General features: G+C 46.0%; 1 protein-coding gene across 8 annotated transcripts in view; it reads left to right on the forward strand.

Moving 5' to 3' along the window:
- Slc9d1 (solute carrier family 9 member D1) overlaps window positions 1-23936 on the forward strand; it is a 47708-nt gene that overhangs the window by 4926 nt on the left and 18846 nt on the right. For 7 of the 8 annotated variants that reach the window (XM_087193178.1, XM_087193177.1, XM_004858490.3 and 4 more), the window contains exons 2-8: window positions 9982-10065; window positions 10664-11179; window positions 12912-13091; window positions 14198-14389; window positions 15362-15490; window positions 17624-17716; window positions 21720-21906. In XM_087193178.1, coding sequence (XP_087049304.1) covers window positions 10736-11179; window positions 12912-13091; window positions 14198-14389; window positions 15362-15490; window positions 17624-17716; window positions 21720-21906 — 1225 coding nt within the window. In that variant the 5' untranslated portion in view covers window positions 9982-10065; window positions 10664-10735. Of the gene's footprint in view, window positions 1-9747; window positions 10066-10663; window positions 11180-12911; window positions 13092-14197; window positions 14390-15361; window positions 15491-17623; window positions 17717-21719; window positions 21907-23936 lie in introns of all 8 variants that reach the window. The other variant, XM_087193176.1, reaches the window with a different exon arrangement.

Raw genomic sequence — 23936 nt, forward strand, 5'->3', positions numbered from 1 at the left:
GGAGGAGTTTCTAACTTTGGTTACCTTGCTTTGAGAACCTGTCTTGGAGATTTTTATGCAATAAATGTTATGCATCATTTCTAAGTTAATAGAATAATGTAACTAATAGAGCAATAAAGCAAGAATAATGTGATTTGATGTAAAATGATTTTGAACTACAAGTGTTGGAAGCTTTGTTTTTGGAGTAGTTTTTAATGGTGAGCCCATCTTTTTATTCTGATTTAAGGCATTCATTACAAGTATTTTTCTTCTTTTTTTTTGTACTGGGGATCGAACTTGGGTCCTTGCACTTGTGAGGCAGGCAGTGGAACCACTGAGCCAAATTCCCGGCCCCAGTATTTTTCTTCTTAATCAAATATTCATTTTAAAAAAGTCAGTTTTGTGGGCCGGAGATTTGGCTCAGTGGTGCCTGCACCTGCCTCACAAGTGCAAGGTTCTGAGTTCAATCCCCGGCACCAAAAAAAAAGAAAGAAAGAAAGAAAGAAAGAAACCCTAAAAGTCAGTTTTTTTCCTTAAATTCTTTTATTGGTACATTTTAGGTATACAGTACGTTTACATTTATCATTGGGTGCTTGTACCTGTACATGATGCATCTTGGTTCTTTTTTTTCCCCTCATTGCTTGTGCTCCCTTCCCTACTTACATAGACTTCATTTCCATTTTTTTTCTTTTCTCATAATTTTTCCTTTCCCTTCTTTCCTTTCCCCTTCCCCTCCCACTTCCCCTACCCCTTTGGACGTTTCTTCCTATTTCAAATTATCAGTTATTCATTTTAATCATTTTGACCCTTATTTACACTTTCAGTTTCTCACACTAGAGAAACTATTCGGTATTTACACATGTGTGTCCTATTTATTTCACTTAAGAGTATGGCCTCAATATGTATCCATTTAGCTATAAATGACTCTAGTTTCTCATTCTTTATGGCTGAGTAGTACTCCATTTTATTAAAAAACCACATCTTCTTTATCCAGTTTCCAGTTGATGGGTATTTGGACTGTTTCCAAGCTTTAGCTATTACAAACTGTGCTGCTATAAACATGGGTGCACATATATCGCTGTGGTATGATTCTTTTAATTCTTTTGGGAAGATACCCAGCAGGGGGATAGCTGGGTTGAATGGGACCTTTAGTCCTAGTTCTTTAAGGTATCTCCATACTGATTTCCACAGTGGTTGCACCAGTCTGCACTCCCACCAACAATGGAGAAGGGTTCCTTTCTCCCCACACCCCCGCCAGCATTTGTTATTTGTTGATTTCTTGATAGCAGCCATTCTTTGTGGTGTGAGGTGGAATCTCAGTGTTGTTTTCATCTGCATCTCTCGAATGACCAGTGATGTCGAACATTTTTTCATATATTTATTTGCTGCTTTTACTTCTTTGTCTGAGAAATGTCTGTTCATTTCAGATGCCCATTTTTGAATTGGGTCTGATTTTTTTCAGTTCTTTATATATTCTAGATAGTAGTCCTTTGTCTGAAGTACAGCTGCTAAAAATATTTTTCCCCACATTGTAGGTTGTCTGTTAGCTCTGTTGGTGGTTTATTTTGCAGTGCAGAAGCTTTTTGATAAGATGAGATCCCAGTTGTTGATTCTTTGAGCTAGCTCCTGTGCTACTGAGGATTTGTTCATGAAGTCTTTTCCTATGCCAATGTCTTCAAGAGTTCTACCTAACTTATCTTCCAGCAAGTTTAGTATTTCTGTCTTAATATTTAGATCTTTAATCCACTTCAATCTTAGTTTAGTGCATGGTGATAGGTATGGGTCTAATTTTAATCTTTGGCAGGTTGAAATCCAGTTTTTCCAACACCATTTATTCAATAGGCTATCTTTCCTCCAATGATGGTGGTTGGTTCCTTTGTCAAAGATGAGGTGGCTGAGTGTGTCTGGAGTTGTTTCTGCATCTTCTAATCTATTCCACTGATCTTTGGGTCTGTTTCATTGCCAGTACCATGCTGTTTTTATCACAGTAGCTTTGTAGTATAGTTTCAAGTTGGGGATTGTGATACCCGCTGTCATGTCTCTGTTGCCTAGAATTACTTTTGCTATTCTAGGTCTCTTCTGGTTCCAAATGAATTTTTGGATTGTTTTCCCTAGTTCTGTGAAGTATATTGTTGGAATTTCAATCAGCATTGCATTAAATCTATATAGTACTTTTGGAAGTATGGGTGTTTTCACTATATTGGTTCTTCCTATCCAGGAACAAGGGATGTCTTTCCATTTTCTTATATCCTCCTCGATCTCCTTTTTCAGAGTGCTGTAGTTTTCAGTGTATAGGTATTTTGCTTCCTTTGTTAGACTGATTCCTAGATACTTCATTTTTTTGGATGCTATTGTGAAAGGAATTGTTTCCCTAATTTCTCTCTCAGTGAGTCTGTTATTTGTATACAAGAAGGCTATTGTTCTTTGACTGTTGACCTTGTATCCAGCTACTCTACTGAATTTGTCAACTAAGTCTAGAAGTCTTTTGGCAGAGTTTTTTGGGTCTTCTAAGTAAAGTATCATATCGTCAGCAAATAATGACAGTTTAACTTCTTCTTTTCCTATCTTTATTCCTTTTATATCATTCTTTTCTAATTGCTGTGGCTAATGTTTCCAGAACTATATTGAACAGGAGTGGTGAGAGTGGGCATCCTTGTCTTGTTCCTGATTTTAGCGTGAAAGTTTTCAGTTTTTGACCATTTAGTATGACGTTGGCTGTTGGTTTTTCATAGATAGCCTTAATCAAATTGAGATAAAGCCCTTCTATTCCAATTTTCTGTAGTGTTTTTTCATGAATGGGTGTTGGATTCTGTGGAATGCCTTTTCTGCATCTATTGAGATGATAATATGGCTTTTGTCTTTGGCTCTCTTCGTATAGTGTATTACATTTATTGATTTACAAATGTTGAACCATCCTTGCATCCCTGGGATAAATCCGACTTGGTCAGGGTGTATAATCTTCTTGACAACTCTCTGTATTCTGTTTGCCAGTATCTTGTTGAGGATTTTTGCATCTATGTTCATTAGGGAGATTGGTCTGTAGTTCTCTTTTTGGGTTGGGTCTTTCCCTGGTTTTGGAATCAAAATAACACTTGCTTCCAGGAGTGAATTTGGAAGCTTTGCTTCCTTTTCAATTTCCTGATTGAGTTTAAAGCGTAATGGCAATAGTTCTTTAAATGTCTTGTAGAATTCATCAGTGAAGCCATCAGGACCTGGGCTTTTCTTTGTTGGTAAATTTTTAATTACGTTTTCAGTTTCCCTCATTGTAATTGGGGTGTTTAGAATTTCTGTATCTTCTTCATTTAACTTTGGCAATTCATATGTATCTAGGAATCCGTCCATTTCTTCTGTGTTTTCCATTTTATTAGAGTACAGTTTCTCAAAGTAGGTATTGTTGATGCTCTGGATTTCTGCTGGGTCTGTTGTGACTTCACCTTTTTCATTCTTAATTGCATGGATTTAAGCCTTTTCTTTCCTTTTTTTTTTTTGATAAGTTTGGCTAAAGGTTTATCGATTTTATTTATTCTTTTGAAAAACCAACTCTTTGATTCATTGATTTTTTTGTATCGTTCTCTTAGTCTCCATTGTATTGATTTCTGCTCTGATCTTTATAATTTCCTCTCTTGTACAAGCTTTGGGTTTGTCATGCTCTTCTTTTTCTAAGAGATTGATGTTCTGCATTTGGTTATTTATTTGAGTTCTCTCTGTTTTCCTAATATGGGCATTCACTGCTATAAATTTCCCGAGTAGAACTACTTTCATTGTGTCCCATAGATTCCTGAATGTTGTACTGGGATTATCAGTTACTTGTAGAAACTATCTAATTTCTTCTTTAATTTCCTCTGTAACCCGTTGGTTGTTCGGGTGGGTGTTATTCAATTTCCATGTGTTTGTGGGAGTTTTGCGGTTTCTTATGTTGTTGATCTCCAGTTTTGTTGCACTATGGTCTGATAATATACAGGGAGTAACTTCAATTCTTTTACATTTACTTAGACATGTCCTATGAGCTAACATGTGGTCTGTTTTGGAGAATGACCCATGTGCAGCTGAAAAGAATATGTATTCTGATTTTGTGGTGTGGAACACTGTAAACGTCTGTTAAGTCCATTTGTTCAATAGCTTGGTTCAGTTCTAGAATTTTGTTGTTAATTTTTTGTCTAGATGATCTGTTTATTTGTGATACTGGGGTATTTAGGTCCCCCACTACAATTGTATTAGTGCTTATTTGGTTTTTCATGTCCATTAATATTTGTTTTGTATAGTTGGGGGCATTTGTATTTGGTGCATATATATTTAGGATTGTCATCTCTTCCTCTTGGATTGTTCCCTTCACAAGGATGTAGTGACCATCTTTGTCTCTCTTAATTAGTTTTGGTTTGAAATCTAATTTGTCTGCAAATATTATTGCTACCCCTGCTTTTTTCTGGGTTCCTGTCACGTGGAAAACTGTTTTCCATCCTTTTACTTTCAGTCTGTGAATTGCCTTTAGAGTTAGGTGTGTCTCTTGTATACATCATATTGCTGGATTTTGCTTCTTAATCCATCTGTCAGTCTATTTCTTTTGATTGGTAAATTGAGGCCATTAACATTGATAGTTATAACTGATAGATATTGACTCATCCTTGTCATGATGTTTTGCTGTTGTTGGCTCTTTTATTTCTTTTTTTTCCCCCCTTTTCCTTGAGTTTCTTACCTTGCCTGTTATCTTCCCTCTGTTGGGCCTTGTGGAGTTGTGACCTTCATTGTCTTTTTCTAGGATAATGGTTAGAATTGTTTGGAGTGCTGGTTTGGTGTTCATGAGATTTCTTGGGTGTTCTTTGTCGTGGAAGTATGTAATTTCCCCATCGATTTTGAAAGATAATTTTGCAGGATATAACAGTCTAGGTTGGAAGTTATTTTCTTTTAGTGCTTGAAATACTTCACTCCAGGCTCTCCTTGACTTGAGGGTTTGTGTTGAGAAGTCTGCTGTGATTCTGATGGGCTTTCCTTTGTAGGTGATTTGTTTCTTTTCTCTAACTGCCTGTAGGATTTTGTGCTTCTGTTGGGTTTCTGGGATCTTGACTATTATACGTCTAGGTGTAGATTTTTTTTGATCATGGCTAGTTGGAGTTCTATATGCCTCACTTATCTGTATGTCCAGTTCTCCACCTCTGTCTGGGAAGTTTTCTACTATTACTTCTGTGAACAGTTTTTTAATGTCATTTGTACTTTCTCCTGTTTTTTCGTGGACTCCTATCAGTCTTATGTTGTTCTTCTTTGCATCATCTAGCAGCTGCTGGATTGATTTCTCATGGTCCCTTACTATTTTAAAGAGATCTCTGTTTTCATAGTCCTTAACTGCAATCCTGTCTTCTATATCTGATATTCTATCTTCAGATTCTCTTAATCTCCTGTGCATACTTTCAGTGGAGTTTTTAATCTCCTGAATATCTGTTTGAATCTTTTTCATGGATTCCATTTCTTTCTTATGCTGGGCATTCCTGGCTTCCACCATGTTTCTGAGCTCGTCTTTTTTTTTTATCTGTTTCTGTTCTCGAGCCTCTAATCATGTCTTTCACTCTTCTCACCATCTCTGCGGATATCTGGGAGATTATTTCTGCTTTGAATTTTTCTAGAGCCTCATTCATCTGTTTTGTTATTTCCTGTGCTATCAGTTCAGGGTGTCCAAGTGGTTGAGTATCAGACTTTTCCACCTCATTTACCCCAGAATTTGCCTTTTGAGGGGTGGAAGTCTGAGTTTGTGCCTTGCTTAAATGTCTTCTCATTTTTGTTTTTGGTACTGTCCTTGGTTTAGTTCCTGGGTTGATACTTTGAAGTTGCTTATTGTAAGTATCTTTGTTGATGTATTTAGAACTGGTATGGAATGGTTGCTTCTCCGAGGTGTCTTCCAGATATAGCTGGTCTTTAGGTTTTGAGTCTCTAATATCTCTGAGGCTATCTCATTTTCGTTATACCAGGAAGGACAACTGATTAGATCAATCACAACACCTTAGCCCAAGTGACATAATCAGCAACACAATAGCGTCAAGTACCTCTTAGAAAATGACAATTTGTGGTAGTTATTAATCTGTCACCTTTAACTTGTGTGAATTAAATCAAAATCAAGGACCAACCCAACATATGTTTATAGTGAATAAACTCTTCAATATAGCAACTTTACCCTTTGAGATGGGTAGTTAGAAGGAGTTGAGGAGGAAGGAATAGGTAGGTAGAAGGATAGGGGAAGGTTAGCAGTGAGGCCAGAGGGCACAGGCGAGAGAAGGAAAGAGAAGAAAAAAAAAATAAAGAAGAAATCCGAATTAGGTCCAGAAAAGGAACACAAAGGGAGATGAAGAACAATGTGGGACAGCAAGGAGAGAAAGGGGGGGGGGATGGAGGGAGGGAAAGGAGAGAGAAAAGAGGAAAGAAAGAAAAATAAAAATTTTAAAAGTAGGAAAAGAAAAAAATTAAAAGTAAGAGCAAAAAAATAGCGGTGATTTTGAAAATAACAAATAAAAGATAAAAATGAAGGGCTTCCTTTGGGGTATGTCTCTGCTGTCACAATAGATAACTTGGGCAGCAGTGTGCAGATACAAGTCAGTGAGTCTCAGCAAGCCAGTCACAGACTCGTGAGATTCTGGCAGATTTCTGGCTGCAAGTCCCAAGTTGAGCTCCCTCTCCTCCTGCAGGGTTGAACTCTGCAAGGCTCTACTGCAGGTTCCAGCTGCCCTTCCCCTGAAGATAGTCCAAGTTCCGATGGGAGCTGATGATCTCTCCAACTTACCAAGCACGGTGGTCTGATGTGCCTTTATTGCAGAGATTCTCTTCACTTTTCCAGTGGGCTTCAGTTTTCATGGAGGAGCCTGAGAGAGGCCCTCTGTCTGTTGTTCACTTCTGCTCTATCTTCTGGAGCTCAGGACAATGGCCTTTATGCTCCCTGTGCCTCTGTAGTGTGGAACCAAGTAGCTGTACAGCCAGGAGGCCAGAGGTGGGCGGGCGCTGGCTGGCATTGCAGGCGCCCACATGGCTAAGCTGGCGGCTGGTGGGCGTGCCTGGGGGATCCTCACTGTCTCCTGGTTGCAAGTGGGCGTAGCGAGCTGTTTAAAAGTCAATTTTGTAATTCTTGTGCACCACATGTTTTTTTTTTTTTTTTTTTTTTTTTTCCCGGTACCAGGGATTGAACTCGGGATCTTGCGCTTGTGAGGCAGGCGCCAGAACCACTAAGCTAAATCCCTGGCCCACCACATGTTGATTTTGCTGTTCCTTCAAATGAAAATTAGCCTGGAGTTTGTAGCAGCAGACCTCTGTATCTACTTAGTTTAAGTAAAATATGAAAATGTTGGGAGCTGTCTGTGGTGATCATTACCTCTATAAAGACCTCGTGTGCACACTGTTCCAGATTTACATACAATTGTGAGAAGCACTACAGAGAAAGCAGGTGGTGTGCATGCTTTGCCCCACTTCCTCCAGGGGTAGCACCTTGCTAGTTGGGTTGGAAGCAGGAAGTTGCTGCCCAGAGAGCCTGTGGGTCTACTTGGGCTTTACCACCTCTGGTGAGCCCGGGGTGGGTGGGAATGAGCACTGCCATGCTCCATTGCATCCTGGGCATGTCCACTCCCACATCCTTCCTCCTTCCCTTCTCAGCCACCTCCTCCCCTTCCCTACTGTGTGCACCTCTGATGTGTGCGGGGAGGTCCTAGGGTACTGGGGACTGAACCCAGGGTCCTCATACCGACCTACATCCCTAGCTCCACTAGTTGCCCACTCTGGGCTGGAACCTGTGACCCTCTTGCCTGCCTTCCAGATGATGGGATTATAGACTGCATGCCACACCCCGCTTGTGTTGTCACTTTGAGATTGTGAGTCAGCCCCATGGTACGTGACCTTGGGAGCTGCTGCTCAACCTGGGTCTGTCCCTGTTGCTGCTTGGGTCAGCAGTGCAGGTCAGAGAAATCCAGAGTGTCTTAGTAACTAACAGTCACAATAACAAAATAACACCAAAGCTAAAATATTTACTCATTTTTCTGCAGTTGACTAGTCTATTGGGTTTTGTGGGCAGGTCTGAAGGTAAATGAAATGAGCTTGTGAAGGAGTGGTTTATGGTTTTGTTTTGTTTTTTTTGGTACCGGGTATGGAACTTGGGTCCTTGTGCTTGTGAGGCAGGCAGCGAAACCACTGAGCTAAATCCCCAGCCCTAGTGGTTCATGTTTTAAGGGTGTATAAATGATTCCAAGTTCATGTTTTAAGTATGTTCCAGGGGAAAATATCAGTGTAACCACCACAGAAATCCTCAACTCTCAGTGTCTTCTCTTAAAAATCAGTAGGTCCCTTAGTATGGCACAGAAGGGATCATTAATTTCAGGAACCTGGTGGAGGAAGGAACCAGAAGTGAGTTTGAGGAGGTCATTGACACCACAGACTGTGTTGCGAGTGGTTTTTCTGAAGTGTGAAACCATAAAGGAGTCACTTTTGGAGGCCTTGTAGGAAAGTGGGAAGCACAGGGAAGCATCTCTGATTTCTGTCTTGGTTCTGGAAGACGTTGAAAGTGCACTTTTGAGCTAGGTGATCTTCTGCCAGAGAACCAGAGCACTGAGCAGCTGAAGAGATCAGCCGCATGACTCAGCCACATGACTCAGTAGACGCTGGAGAGTTTGTTTTTCAAGTGATGTTATGTGCTTAAAACTTTTGTGAGCCCTGATCTACAGCACAGTGAGGGGAGCAGTGCATCTTCCTTACTCCTAGGTGCTGAGCTAGGAGCAGTGCTTACGTTCTCCATGTGGCATTAGCGGCCTTTCTGAGCCACGCTTCTAAAAATGCACTGAAACCCAACACAACACTTCCTTTCTTCTGCTCTGTCTTTCTTTTTCTTTTATTTTATTGAGATAAAGTCTTGCTAAGGTGTCTAAGCTGGCCTTGAAATTGCTGTCAGGTGTGGGCTACTGTGCTTGGTCTAACACTTTTTTTGAGACAGGGTCTTGCTATGTAGTCCAGGCTGGCCTCGAACTTGCCTCAGCCTCCCGAGGGAGTGCTGGGGTTACTGGTGTGTGCCACTACACCTGGCACCTACACTTTTTAAAAAACTAGAATATCATCTTTTCTTGGTGACTTTTGGTTGTCCTTTCTGAACATGTCACTTTCCTGTTGTCTAACACAGTGTCATTTTAGGCTCTGTTGAAGCATACACAGCAACATAACCCTTGTTATATAACCTGGCCTCTAGGCTTTGAAATTTTAGGTTTGGTTTTGTAAGGCTGGTAGTGGTCCCAGCTTAGTGTGGTCAGAATGTGATCTGTAGAAGTGTTCCACTCTTACTTTTGCTGCATCTAATCTACTTTACCTGGAAAACCAGATTAAATAGCTTAGAAGTGGGGTTAGCAGTGAAAGTAAGTATGCCTGTAGATCTATTATGAAGCATCTCCAGAGAGAGAAGAAGACACAGTGTGTGTGACAGTTGCGTAGGCCTTTTGTTTTGGTACCAGGGATCAAACTCAGGACCTTGTGCTTGCGAGGCAGGCGGCAGCACCACTGAGCTAAACCCCCGGCCCTGCCCAGGCCTTCTTGATGTGACAATCCATCCATCGGCGGCTGCTGTTGAGGGCATAGGTAGTATACAGTAATGTTTTGTTTCTTTTAAACTGCCAATCTTGTATTGATGGTAGTTTTGTTTTGTTTTTTGGCATAACCCCTTGTGGCCAGGGGTTTCCTGGCTATCAGATTCCATGGATATTTTTTAGAGCTTCCCTTGATGTTTCTCACCTTTATTTCTTCTTTCTTTCTTCTGTTTTCCAGCCTCTGAGATTGTTCTTTCATAGTGACCTTTGCTGACTGATGTTCCCACCTGCTGCCTAAACATGCTTTTGCCTGGGTTCAGCCCTGCCCTCTGCCCGGTGTCATCGAGACACCCTGGCCACAGCTGGCCCCTCACCTGCACCACGAGCTATCACTCACAAAAAAAAGTGTTTCAGAAAGCAGGTTCTTGCCTGTGCTGGACTTGCCAAGAGACATTCCTATGTGTTGTTTTAGATCTTCCTACAGAGCAAGCAAGAAGGAGGCTGGATTTCAGTGATAGAAACGGTTTGAACATTTAATGAAGACCTAGAGTTCCAGGTATAGTTGTATTTTGTAATTTTTTTCCTATCCTGATGTTTTATTAGCACTTAATTGTGGTTGACTTTGCAAATTTGGCTGCAATGCACCGATCCTGTAGAGCGAGCAGAGAGGTGGAGCAAGGCCCCTCAGGATCCCAGAAGATTTCATTTCTAGAATGCTCCTGAGCAAGGTCTGCTTCCTGTCACTCAGCCCCTGCCAGTGCGGAAGCTGGTGGTGTTTTCTGGTCTCTGATGTGTGGACCCTCTTAAGTAGAACTGGTTTTACCTTTTTGCATGTGGTAAATATATGTTAATCAGTTTAAACTTGGTACCAACTTGAATGTAGTAAATATATGAAGCCAAGTTTTATTTTTTAAAACTTGCCTTTAAAATCAGATGTAATTAACTTCTGTTGTATACCAGCCAGCCACCTTAAGAGGTGCTTTAACTATTGGTGTTTGATTTTAATGTAGGAATAGTAAGTAGTTAAGATTTTGCTACTAGTCTAGGAAAAATAACATTTTCTCCAGAAAGGTGACAGATTTCTGGATGTAATAAATACTTTAACTCTGAACTCGACAGCAGTGAGTCATTGTGAAAATAAACATGTTTTTCAGTGGACAACACACATCTAAAATGCAGGCTGACTGTGGCTCTCCTTGGCCTCCCTTGCCCGCTGTGCTTGGATCATGAGGGTGTTGGAGGAGAGTCTCTTCTGCGTGCTGCTCCCAGTCCTTCACCTGCTAGCGAGCGCTGCGGAGCATGAGGAGGTGGCAAAGCATGTGATCAAGCTGTACCGCGGGAAGGGAGCCACTGCTGCCCAGAGGAAGCAGTGGGTGCTGGACAGCTGCCGGAAGCTCACTGGGCTCCTGCGGCAGAAGAATGTGGTTCTGAACAAACTGAAAAATGCAATCCGAGCAGTGGAAAGAGACTCTGGCCTGTCCAATGAGGAAAAGCTGTTCCAGGTGCACATGTTTGAAATCTTCCAGAAAGAGCTGAATGAAAGTGAAAACTCAGTGTTCCAGGCCATCTACGGGCTGCAGAGAGCCCTGCAGGGGGATTACAAGGATGTTGTCAACATGAAGGAGAGCAGCAAGCAGCGGCTGGAGGCCCTGCGGGAGGCCGCCATCAAGGTCAGCCTCCAGGCTAGGGGTGGCTGTGCAGTGTAGCAGTGGGTGTGATCTGGCAGGGCGTGTGTCCTGCAGGAGGGCACGCACCCCGACTTGCTGCATGGCAGCTGTCACCACTTGCAGGAGGACCCAGGTCCAGTGCTTTTCTGTCATGGGAATGCCTGCCACTCAGCTTGTGGTCATAGATGGAGGTTCAGGGTGAGGGAGGGCATCTCACCCAGTGCGTCCTCGATGCTCAGCCCTTGAGGGATTTTTATGTGAGGATGCTGTGACCTTGACCCATGAGATGCAGTCCTTAGAACACGAAGTAGTCTGTCCTTGAGCAGTCCTCAGCTGTATTTGTAAATACCATCAACATTTGTTTATTTCCTGTAAGGAATTCCTTTCAGTGTGAAGTTGGGCTGTCTTCAATGACCATATACTGAAAAAAATATTAAAATTAGTTTTAAATAAATGCGAACCTTTAAATTCAGGAGTTTGATCAAATATACATTCAAGATGATAAGAAGAAAGTACTACTGTTTCCGATGAGGTAGTATTTGTATTTTTTAAGCAGTTGTTTTTGGGTACCTGTTACAAGCCAGGCACCATGCCAAGCACTTAAAAACACGAAGTACCATTTCATCTTCATAGAAAAACCCATTGTACTATTATTACACAGCTTAAAAAGTACAGATTGCGGATACTTTAAACTTCCTTTACCAAGATACGGAGACATAGGGTGGAACATTTAAGTCAAGGCTTCTAGTGCCCCTGATGCAGCTGTCCCGCCTGTGACCCTGCAACTGCCCTCAGGGACAGGCCGTGTGCTTGAACTAGTGTCCCTGCCTCACAGGACTCCTGGGCAGGCAAGACAATGGGATTCCTTGATTCTAAGTAGGAACCCTTAGGGGAGTGCAGATTTGTGGCCATTCTGTTAGGAAAGAGGCAAAGATGACTTGTGGCATCTTCAGGAGCTTCAGATTTTGGGGCTTCTGCTCAGGGTCCTGACGCCCTCAGCTTGGCCACAGCAACTGTGGTAGAGGCACCGAGATGGCCTCGGGATCTCTGCCGCACGAAGCAGCCATGCTTATGGGTGGTGCCTGGCACCACCCTGTCCCAGCCAGGGCCTTCCCTTTAGATGTAAGTAAGAATTGTAACATTAGGTTATTGATTATTATTGCAGCTGGGCGTGGTGGTGCACACTTGTCATCCCAGCACTCTGGAGGCTGAGGCAGGAGGATGGCTTTGAGTTCGAGGCCAGCGTGTGCTACATAGTGAGTTCAAGGCCAGCCTGAACTACATAGAAAGCCCCTGTGTCAAAAAACAAATACTGTATAAAATACATTAACTAAATTCTGTTCCCAGAACCACCCATCAGTTTTCAGATAACTGGCTCTATATGTCTACGTTTTGGTGGAATGACCCCCCACATACACACCGGGAGTGGACGCCATCCTGATTGGAAATGCAGGAAGTAGCTCTGTGTCCACGTGCCGCAGCTACTTTGGGGTGCTCAGCAGGCAGTTCTGTGAGCAGACAGCCTTCAGAGAGGAGAGACCCTTGCAGGAGGATATCCCCTTGGACATTGTGGGGTGACTCCCTGTACACTGTGATTACCTAGGACAGGTTTAGAGTCCCTGCATGAGCAGGAGCCTGGACCCAGAAGCAGCTGTGCAGCTGGTCAGGCCAGAGCCCTGTGGGTCTGAGGATGATGTCTCAGTGACTCTCATTCTTGCTTCTCACAAATGCATAGGAAGAGACAGAATATGTGGAACTTCTTGCTGCAGAAAAACACCAAGTGGAAGCCCTTAAAAATATGCAGCATCAAAACAAGAGTCTGTCTATGCTCGATGAGATTCTCGAAGACGTGAGGAAGGCTGCTGATAGGCTGGAGGAGGAGATAGAAGAGCATGCTTTTGATGACAACAAATCAGTAAGCACCTTCTTCACAGCCTGCTGCCAGCCGAGCTGCTTTGGTGGAGATGGGCCTGAAAGCTGGCGAGAGTGTGAGTGCATATGTGAGTGTGTGCGAGAGAGAGAGAGAGAGAGAGAGAGAGGGAGAGAGAGAGGGAGGGAGAGAGGGAGAGAGAGGGAGAGAGAGGGAGGGAGAGAGAGGGAGGAGGTCAACAATGGGAATAAGCTGGGACACTTGTGTGTCTCATGGAAAATCACATGACCTGGTCTCTGGAAGCAAGCTAGTTATCCTCTTTTTTTTTTTTAATACCCTTAATTTTGTTTTTTTGAGCCAGGCTTATTGGCACACGCCTGTAACCCCAGCACTCTGAGAAGCTGAGGCAGGAGGGTTGCAGTTTCAAGACCTACCTGAGCAATTTAGTGAAACCCTGTCTCAGAATTTTTAAAAAAGGACTGAGGTGCCTAAGTCCCTGGGTTCAATCCCCAGGACTGCCAAAACAGAGGGAAAAAAAAGGTTTTTTCTGAGATAAGATCTTGCTATACAGTGTAGGCAGGGCTTGAATTTGCAGCGATCCTCCTGCCTCAGCCTCCTGAGTACTGAGATTACAGGCATGTGCTGCTGTTTCTGGCAACTCCATCAGAGAGTCTATTCTGTAAGTGCTTTGCAGAGAATAGTGCTGTACCAGAAGCAGGATTTGGGCTGCTCCCTTGTCATATGTTAGGATCCTAAAAACAAATTTGGGATGGGTGCAAATAAACTGACCATAGATCTTAGGATGGACTCACAAAAAGGCGGAGGTAATCTTTTTTGCCGATCAGAATGAGAGCAGGGAAAAAGGGAGAGAATAAAGAGTGAAAGGGAAGGGTATTTAAAAATGTACTAATTTTAAGTATTTCAAGAGCTGTGAAATTTTGAAAGAATTGGCCTTAAATGAGTAAGGTAGATGTTTGCCGTGGCGGCAGCCCTAGACGTTTCCACCCTTAGATTCTTTACCTGCAGAGAAATGACCTCACTGATGTCTGTGAACAAACATTGCTCCTTGCTATCTCCTGCTGCTCTGCCTTTCTGCTGGGAACAAGGTGTTGAACGTGGGGTTCTGGTGCCCAGCGCTGTCTACTCCCCAGGTCAAAGGTGTCAACTTTGAAGCGGTTCTGCGGGTGGAGGAGGAGGCTGCCAGTTCGAAGCAGAACATCACAAAGCGGGAGGCTGAAGATGGCCTGGGCCTCAGCATGCTGATCGACTCGCAGAACAACCAGTACATCCTGACCAAGCCCCGCGATGCCACCATCCCTCGTGCTGACCACCACTTCATCAAGGCAAGCCTGGCACAGCCTCCCTGGGGTGGCCAGCAGGGTGGGCCGTGGCCAGTGGGCCTCATACTGGGGTGAGTGGCCTTCTGCCTGATAGTGTCCCTCGTGGCTGTGGCTTTAGACAGTTTTCTTAATTTTTAATTTTTTCCTTTAAGGGAAAATACATTAAATGAAATTTAATTGTTTTTTGAGGATTTGGAATTAGGAGTTATAGTGATGGGATTAAAGCTTCAGTTTTCTGGAAACTAGTTTCATAAGACACTGAGGCAGGAAGATTTCTGGAGCCCAGGAGTTTGAGACCAGTCTAGGCAACATTGTAAGACCTTTATTCAAAAGAAATAAAAAAAAAATAAAAGCTATTTTTGCTAAACTAGAAAGCTCCTATGGGGTAGAGGAGTTTGTGCTAAGGATTCCTACCTGGACTCCTTCAGGCATGGAGGGTGGAGCAGGTCTCCAGCGTGCAGCAGGAGGTCACACACCTGCGACCCCCAGGGTCCACGAAACGGGGACTGCTGTGCAGTCAGCGGGCCTGGCCTGCAGCTCTCAGGGACGCCTGGCAGCCTCCAGTCCATTGCCGGGTCTGGGTAGAGCCCTAGCACTGGAACCTCGTATGGGGACAGGAGCTCAGACACAGGCCCGGGTCTGCCTGGTGGGGCCCCCTCCAGGCTGAGCCCACAACAAGGTGCTGTCTCGGTTCTGACCGGAGCCTGCGCCCTGCTGGTGGTGGTGTTCTCCGAGAAGCAGCCTTCTCTCCCTTCGTGATGAGCTAGCAATGCTGGGGAGCTGCTTTGAGGCCACGTGGGCACCCTGTTCCCCCACTCTCTCATCGTGGACTCCACACCCCTGACAGACAGACTCCTCTCAGCCCTGCTGTCTGCCTTTCCTCCTGGAGAGGATGTTGGGCCCTGTCCTGTCCTGCCCTTCTTGTCACCCAGCTGCTAGCTAAGATGGGTTTCTCATGTGTTTACCCTACATCAGGACATTGTCACCATAGGAATGCTGTCCCTGCCTTGTGGCTGGCTGTGCACAGCGATAGGTCTGCCCACCATGTTTGGGTACATCATCTGCGGGGTGCTCCTGGGGCCGTCGGGACTGAACAGCATTAAGGTGAGAACAACGTTTAATTCTTATAGTGTCTAGCAGGATGCAAAGGAAACACAGACAGTGAAGGCCCTGGCTTGCATCAGCAAAGGGACCAGTGTCATGCACCATGCCTGGAGATGCCCTTGGAGGGTCGTGTTTTGGTGAGAGTAGCTTGGCTGGAGGAAAAGCCCTGTCTGTCTCTAAGTTGCATTTGTGTTAAAGATTCCACATCTAGCAACTTGAGGTACTGCAGTGGCCACACCACCCTCAAACACTAAAAGCAGCTAATGCTGGGCTTGGCATGTTTTAAAGCAGTCTCTATGGAGGGCAAAGCTGCCTGAAACTCCTGTCTTGAGAGGCTGCGGAAGCTGCGACTGCTTTTGCCATGGCTGTTTGTGGAGCAGGTTGCTTCACCCAGCACACATGGTTGCATCTGGGAGGGAGGGAGGGGTGCCAGCGGTGCTGTGCACACACACCTGAGTGGGCAGATGGGAAGAGGACGTGCGTGGGGCAGCAGGCAGGTGAGACAGCGCAGGAGGGACCTCTGGGGGTTAAGCCCCACAGTCTCCCAACCTCGCCAATGCACTCAGCGTGGTGGCAGGAGAGGCAGATGAGGAAGAGCAAACCTGGAACCAGGTTGGAAGAACTCAGCAATTTCCCCAGATGGAAGCATAGCAGAAGGGTCTGAAGAGGTGGCCACACAAGACCAGTCTTGCAGCATAGAAGCACTGGCCAGGCCAGAGCCAATCCATCTGGCCATGTCAGGCTGAAGCTTTGGGCCTTCCAGGGAGTAGTGAACATCACCAGCATGCAGTGCCACAGCCCTGCGAGAGCCCACGCACACTCAGCCGGGCACAGTGGGCTCTGTTCAGTGCTGTCCCCTGCACTGGCATTGTCTCGTGGTTCAGAGCACTATCAAAAGCTTTCCTGGCTCTCCCACCCTTCCGGAGGGTGGCAGGCAAAAGCAGGTATGGCTGAAGAGGTTGCTCACAGCAGGAGGGAGGCAGGGTGATGGGTAACATCACGGCTGGGGGCTGTGGGCAGCCCTGCCTCAGGAGGCAGCCACTGTGGAAAGGCAAGGTGGGTGCGAGTGGGCGGGGAGCGTCCCCGGGAAGGACAGTTATGCCAAGACACTCATCTTCTCCGCAGGAAATCGCCAGGCTTTCACTTGCCACAGCGAGAGACACAGGCTTGAGTATCTTATTTTGAAGTCATAAGTCACAGCCTGATAAGAAAAGGAAAGAAAAATAAAAGAAAAAGTAACAAAAAGGAAGCATAAAGATAAGAAGATGTCAAAAGAGCACTGGGTCTGTAGCTCAAAGGCAGAGTGCCTGCCTGGCAAGGCAGGTCCTGAGTTCAATCCCTGGTACCAAAAAAACCCCAAGACCGTGTCGAGAGAAATAAGTGCAAACAAATATCTGGTATAACAGTAAATATAAGTGGAATAAACTCTCCCATTAAAAGGTAGAGGCTTATATGTGGTATCCAAAAAAAAATACTATAAACAAGAGATTCAGTAAAACTAAAGCAGTTAAGTAAGGTTAAACTTAGATACAAATAAAAGCAGGATGGGAATCCTAACACAGGAAGTCAGTGAACACTGGAGTCCGGAACTCCTGGAGGAACAGTGGAGGCACTTAGCAAACTGCACAGCTAGGAGGTGTCATAGAGACGTAAAATACTGTGTACTCTGTATTTATCTAGTATAATAATGTTAAAAATAAGTAACAGATGAAGAATCAGGACAAATACAGAGCCCAGTATATCGGAACTTGTGGGACGTGGCCACGTGTAGTGCTCATGAGAACATTTATCTGCCAGACAGGTTGGACCCCACCGGGAAGCCAGTGTGGATGGCCAGGCACAAGCTCGGCCCCAGAAAAGGCTGAAGAAAGCAGCAGACAGAAGTGGCGATGGATTTGGAAGTTGATGAACTGAAGGGGTTTTTAGAAAATAAAATGAGAATTATTTCTCTGGCTAATTAAGAAAAAGGGGGAAGCAGGAAGTCAAAATGACCTCAGGTATAGAAGTTCAGAGAATTCGTTTCTTTAAAAAGCACCTTTTTGGCGGATGCCCCGAGGCCCTGGGCACAGCTGGCGGAGTGCATGTGGTACATTAAGCATGAAGTGACCTGGTTCTTGTTTTCTTGCTTTCCAGTCTATTGTACAAGTGGAGACATTAGGAGAATTTGGAGTCTTCTTTACTCTTTTTCTTGTTGGCTTGGAGTTTTCCCCAGAAAAGCTGCACAAGGTAAGGACTCAATCTGTTACTGCCCTTGAGCAGCTGCACATCAAAGGGTTTCAATTTGTTCACTTTTAACATTTGTTGCCAACTTAGTCACATTGTTTTTAGGATGGAGTGTGGTATTTTAGCTTGATATTATTAAAACATAAATATGAAAAGAAAAATACACGGTTTGAAAAACTTAAAATTCAGCAAATGAAATTAACTTCCATGTGGCTAATTCTAGAAAAGAGCTAAGAAGTAATATTTGAACTTTACCTCACAACTGTGTAAGGATGAAGCGTCCTAGACGGTGAATATTCCGTGTGTTATCCTAGCACACAGTTCCAGAGATGGGCACCAGTTAATCAGGACTCCTTTTACTTCAGCCACGCCTCACAGACGAGGCAAATAGTGGTAGGCAGTGGCGGGCTGATCAGAGAATGGCTGGAGTGAAGACAGGCTCCTCATGCCAGACAGCGTGCTCTTGCTTAGGTAGGGAGGTGTCCATGGGCCAGAGACCTCTGAGGGCAGCTGGCAGGTGCAGGAGAGGCTGTGACCAGCAGGTCCTACTGGGCCTCAGGAGAGGAGGGATCCCAGTGTGAGTTTGGAGCTTTATCCATGGAAATAATTTTAACTTCTCTTTGTAATTTGCTTAAGAAAGATTGGAGCAATGCTGAATGTCTGGTGGTTAATTTCTTGATGGAATGTCATATAGCCATTAATATATTATCAGAATGTGTAACGCAAAGAAAAACGATGGTTAAAGCACTAAACCTAGAGGAAGAAAATGAAGGCAGGTACAGTGGCGCACCCAGTGATCCCAGCTACCTGAAGGCTGAGGCTGGAGGATGTGAGGCCAGCCCAGGCAACACAGTGAGATCCCGTCTCAAAAAAAACCGAATGGCATGAGAAGGAGCAGGAGCTAACCACACCAAGTAGATGGTGATGCCTTTTTCTCTTGTCCATGTTTTCTAAATTTTCTATACTTGTGTTTGCTTTCAAGCTATCCACTCTGGTTTCTGACAGTTTCTTTCGACGCTTCTCCTGTGTGTTGCCCTGGTCCATCCTGCTATCTCTAGGACCTTCACGTGCTTACGCATCTTGCCACTCTATCTGCACTTCGTGGGAATGCCTGCTTCCTCCCGGGCATTCCGGATCGCTGCAGGGCTTCCTCTAGCTTCTCTCATGTCTGTTCGTGCGTCCAGTGTGATAACCCCACACCTAAGTTTCTGAACTTACAGCTTAAGGAAATTGACCACTGGCCCATGGCCTAAAGAAAAGCAGCTTGTTCTTCCTGTGAGTTCTCTGGGAGCATTGTGGGCAGGGAGGAGAACAGGTGTAGCTGGAGCGGGCTCCTAGGGCGGCTGCTTCTCTGCAGGAGCCCAAGACCCGGCAGCACAGACTCCCTCTCAGGCCGGCTCCAGGGAAAGCGAGGTGAGGGTTCGCTTCCCAATGTGTTTCTTCAGTGATGTTCACACCCAGGATTGGCTTAGAACGAGTTGGGTGGGGGGCTTTGGTTTTGCCAGGAGTAGCAGCAGGACCTGTAGTAGGAATTTGGGAGATTAATGTTTCTTCTGGCTCTAAACCTCCATCATTTGTGTTTTTCTACTGTAGTATTCAAAGCTAAATAATTCAATGATGTCACCCAAAGCTCACATAATAATTTCAGACACTGCCTAGCAGTGTCCCTGTGTCAGTCCTGGCGTTGTTCCTTTGTGTATTTGAGACCCCTGGGTCTGCGCCAGATCTGAGTGGGGCTGCTGGGAAGGAGGGGTTACTGTGGTGCTGATTACACTTGGCTGGTGGTGATGTGGTGGATGAGTGGGCAGAACGCTGCACTGGGACCCTGACATCCTTGAGCCTTCACTGGGCCCCGAGCTGGTGGTGGGGCTATGTTTCTCACCCTTTCTCTTCAGGGTCCTCTTTTTGAGCTTGGGCAGCTGCTGAGGGGCAGCCCTGACCTTTATGCACCTGACCGTCCAGTTTTCATCACCTAAAACGTATCCTACTGCTCTTTCCGGTCTATGGATTGAGGTTGCAGGAAGTTGATGTCCAATTAACAAACATATTTATTAAGTATTTTGCTCATTTTTGCTCTTTTGTTATCAGATGTGAGTAACTGGCAAAGCTTTAGATCAGCCTGAAATAGCCAGGAGGTGGCTGAGCATACACAGGACTCCTCCATGGGTTTCAAAAAGATGTATCTCAGGCAAGAGAGGAGAAGACACCTGGAGAGGCCAGGCGCCCGCTGAGCAGGGCCACAGCCCAGGGTTGTTGGTGGTGCTTCCTGTACCCAGTGGTGGGAGTCCCCAGGGGCCTGCAGGCTGCATTTCTGACAGGTGCCGGGAAGCCCCTCTGACCAGAAGCTTCTGACTGACTGGTCTGAGCCTTTTCCCTGGGGCCTTCTGCCGGAGGAGAGGCACTGGATGATGGGCTTAGAGAAGGTCCACTCTGGTAGGGACTTCAGGGCCTCAGGCCATGCTGCTCGGGTACAGAGCCACTTAGGCAGCCTTGAGGTTGAGCAGACCCCTACATCGGGGCTCACAATAGTCCAGGCAGTACCTGCCCAGAGCCCAGCCTCGTAGCCCAGCACCAGTCTTGGTGGTCGTGGTAGGAAGAGGAGGAGCACAAGTTAGCTTTAGGGCACCATCACAATCTAACCCTAACCCAAGCACAGGAAGTAGGAAAGTGCATCTGAGCATTGGCGAGCAGCCTTTGGGCACCGGTTGCCTTCCCCTCGTGGCAGGAGAGAGCAGTGTGGTCAGTGTGAGTTGCATGGCAGAGGACCCTGAGTGGCACCTGGACTCAGCTCTGCTGGACTTGGCCCTTGACCTCCCCACGAGCTCCCTTGAGCCTCAGCTGCCTTGTGCCAGGGCTTGGTGACCTGGAAGGAGCTGTGATGCCTCCCTGACCCTGGGTTGGCTGGGCAGGCTGGCTGCAGGCCATGCTATGGGGGTTCAGGTGAGGTCTCCCCACAGCCAGTGTAGGAAGAGCCTTCTTGTCCCCAGGTAGCAGAGACGAGGAGGATTCTTTCCCCTGACTTCCCAGCACTGAGGGAAAGGGGCCAGAGGGTGGGTGCATGGAACTCCTTCGGGAGTTGCACTTAGGGAGCTTGGCTTTGACTGAGAGCATGCAGCAGGGAGGAAAATGAACGTGCACACAGGTAGAACAGGATGAGTTTCCAGTTAACACATGTTGCTGGTGCTGGAATCAGTGTGGTGGTTTTAATCATATCTCTCCACTAGATTGAGCCCTTGCAGGTTAGGGTCAAACCTGGTTCCTTCCACATTTCCCATCCCATTTGGGACAGTGCTAGTTGCATATTGAGCACGTAATAAATATCTGTTTGCCTGTTGAGCCACAAGGCTTGAACTTGCCTCTTGTTCTGCGGGTCCCAGTGTCCTTGTGCAAATTACTCCACCTCTGTGTGTCTCAGTATTTTCATCGAAAAATGGGCAAAGAAGTCTAGTCTCTAAGATTTGCCCTGAGGATTTTTATTGACATACACACAGAAATACATAAAAATATATGAGAAATAGATCATGTATGGCCCCCTGTCAGCCGTGTACCTCTGTGGGTTCCACATCCATGAGTTCAGCCAACTGCAGGTTGAAAAACCTCAGGAAAAAACTCGTGTCTCTAGTGAAAACGTGCAGACCTTTTCTTCTGTTGTTCCCTAAGCAGTGTAGTATAACAGCTATCTGCACGGCCTCTGCTTTATTTTAGGTCTTGTAAGTCATCTCCAAGTGATCTAAGGTACACAGGGGCAGTGTACGGGCTGATGTGCAAACTACGCTGTTTCTGTCGGGACCTGAGTGTTGAAGGGCTGTGGGGTTTGGTGGGTGCCCCCTGAATGTACATGTGTTGTGTGTGTGTGTGCACACACCTGGGATGAGGGTCACTGTGTCAGGATCGGCTGGGTGTATGGCTAGAGTTGCTTCCCTGGAGGGCAGGGCGTGGTCACTGGAGGGCACTGTGGAGAGCTGCTGTCCCTGGGATGTGCATAAACATGTGTGCTCTCTTTAAGGTGTGGAAAATATCCTTGCAAGGACCGTGTTACATGACGGTACTCATGATTGCCTTTGGCCTGTTGTGGGGACACCTTCTTCGAATCAGATCCACTCAAAGTGTCTTCATTTCGACTTGTTTGTCCTTATCGAGCACACCCCTGGTGTCCAGGTTCCTTGTGGGCAGTGCCCGGGGAGATAAAGAAGGTAGGTGATGTGTGTTCTGAGTGCGTGTGGAGTTCGTGCTCACCTGGAGTTCACTTGTGAGTTCACAGTCCGAGGCTTATGAGGAGGAACTGCAAGTCCTCTCCCCTCAGGGCTGTCCAGGCAGCCATGGCTTCTCAGGCCTGCGCTTAGCAGGGGACTGGGTACCTGGAAGCTCAGCGTCTGCAAGCCACCACTTGTTCTCCAGGTTGAAAGAAAGAGCTGTTACCTGCTTCCAAATGAAGGATAGTTTGAGACTTGAGAGACACTGGACCGAGGTTCAAAGAAAGCAGCCAAGATGGGTGGCTGAAGAGGCCAGTGCCGCTGTTCCCTGTTTTAATCTCAGCAAGTTCCAGGAGTGGACGTGCCTGGCACTTAGAAAGGGGCACCTAGCTCCTGCCCCTGGCTTTGGTTTCACCTGAGTGTGAACAGAAAGACAAGAAATGGGAAAATCACAGAAGAAATTCCCCTGGGGCCTGGGTAGGCAGCTCGAAGTCCGTGGACAGGAGGCCACTGTGGAACAGTCAGGCGAGCAAGGCCTCACAGGGTCCCACTTCTACAGCGTGTTTGTCTGTGAGGAAAGCTCTCACGGCTTTGCTTTTATTCTATGAAAGTCCTTAAAATATACGGTAAGGGTGTCATAGTAACTTCACACTGATGTCCCATCCACTCAGGAATCGAAGAAAATGTGGAAAGAGAGCCAGAGAGGCATGGCCAGCCCCTCCTGGACACAGAGCAGCCCTGTGCTGGGCTGTGTGCAGCGCCAGCCCTGGGCCTCCCGAGTTCTGGGCCAGGAACCAGAGCCCTGAGCCCGTTGTAGCCACACTGAGTTCACGGACTATGTGACAGGTTCAGAAAACTGCCACCTGCTTTGGGACTGTGGTATGGATGCTGACCGTCCACCACTAGCACCAGCTGCCTCCGCCCCAGCGGCCACCTTGTGAGCTGATGCTTATGATGACACCCCTTTCCCATCCGCCTCCTTGAGAACTGCTCGAGGACCAGTGGTCAGGAGCTGATGGAGGCGGCAGGGACGAAGCGGGTACAGTGATGGAGTATGGAAACCACTCCTAATGGGTCTGCCTCACCCCAAAATCTGTACACCTGCGAGGAAATCTGCCACTAGAAAAGCAGCTGTCAGACTCAGTCCTCATGATGTTCACTCCCTTTTTCATAAGCAAGCACTGTAAAGACTTTAGAAAAAGACCCCAATAGCCACAGTACGAATTTTCTACCCATGCAGAAGCTTGGTAAAGGCTTTAGAGTGAGCATGCTAGGAACACCGGCAGCGTAAATGAAAGTTCCACCTCTGCTTACTTGGCTCACACAGAAGGAGCATGGAACAGACACCAAATGGAAAAGATCAGAGAGGAAACTTTCGTGCCACCAGGGTGGGCGGCTCAAAGTCTACGAGATAGGAGAGGCTGGGCAGTAAGTGGCTGCAGTCTCTTAGTCTTTACATTCAGAGTACATCTCCAAAACTGAGGAGAAGAACAAAGCTCAACTTACTCTGGGCGTGCCACATCAGAAAAGGGACGGCAAAAAAGGGGGACAGCAGATGGGCACAGGAGCTTCTCTGGGTATCGGGAGGTAGTGGACAGTGGTTGGGAAATATTCCACATGCTGGGGTGGATGGGCCCTTTGTACCCGAGGTACTGCTGAAGAGCGGGGCGGGACGACAGCGCTGACGGCCCCAGGTCCCACCCCCGGGGCGGCTGGGTCGGATGGGACAGATGCCGCAGGCACAGAGATGTCTGGAGTGGATAAACCTACTGTTTGCTGTTAGAGAAGGAGACTGTGGCATGTGTTTTCGTAAGAGCCACCCTGAAACAAGGCAGGAGTCACCATTCATGGGTAGTGTTGAGGACATAGACTTTGACACGAAATTTGTAATTAAGGATGTTAAAATGTAATATGCCTGCAGCATAGTTAGAAAATTTAATTTGAAAAAAGTGGTTCAATTTATAACGGTAATAAAAAGTACAAGAAGTGCTGGACTAAATCTCTCAAAAGATATATGCCACCATTATTGT

The sequence above is a fragment of the Heterocephalus glaber genome, unplaced genomic scaffold (assembly GCF_053883595.1).
Source record: "Heterocephalus glaber isolate CG9 unplaced genomic scaffold, H.glaber_assembly_v1.0 deba00001579, whole genome shotgun sequence".
Lineage (NCBI taxonomy): Eukaryota > Metazoa > Chordata > Mammalia > Rodentia > Bathyergidae > Heterocephalus > Heterocephalus glaber.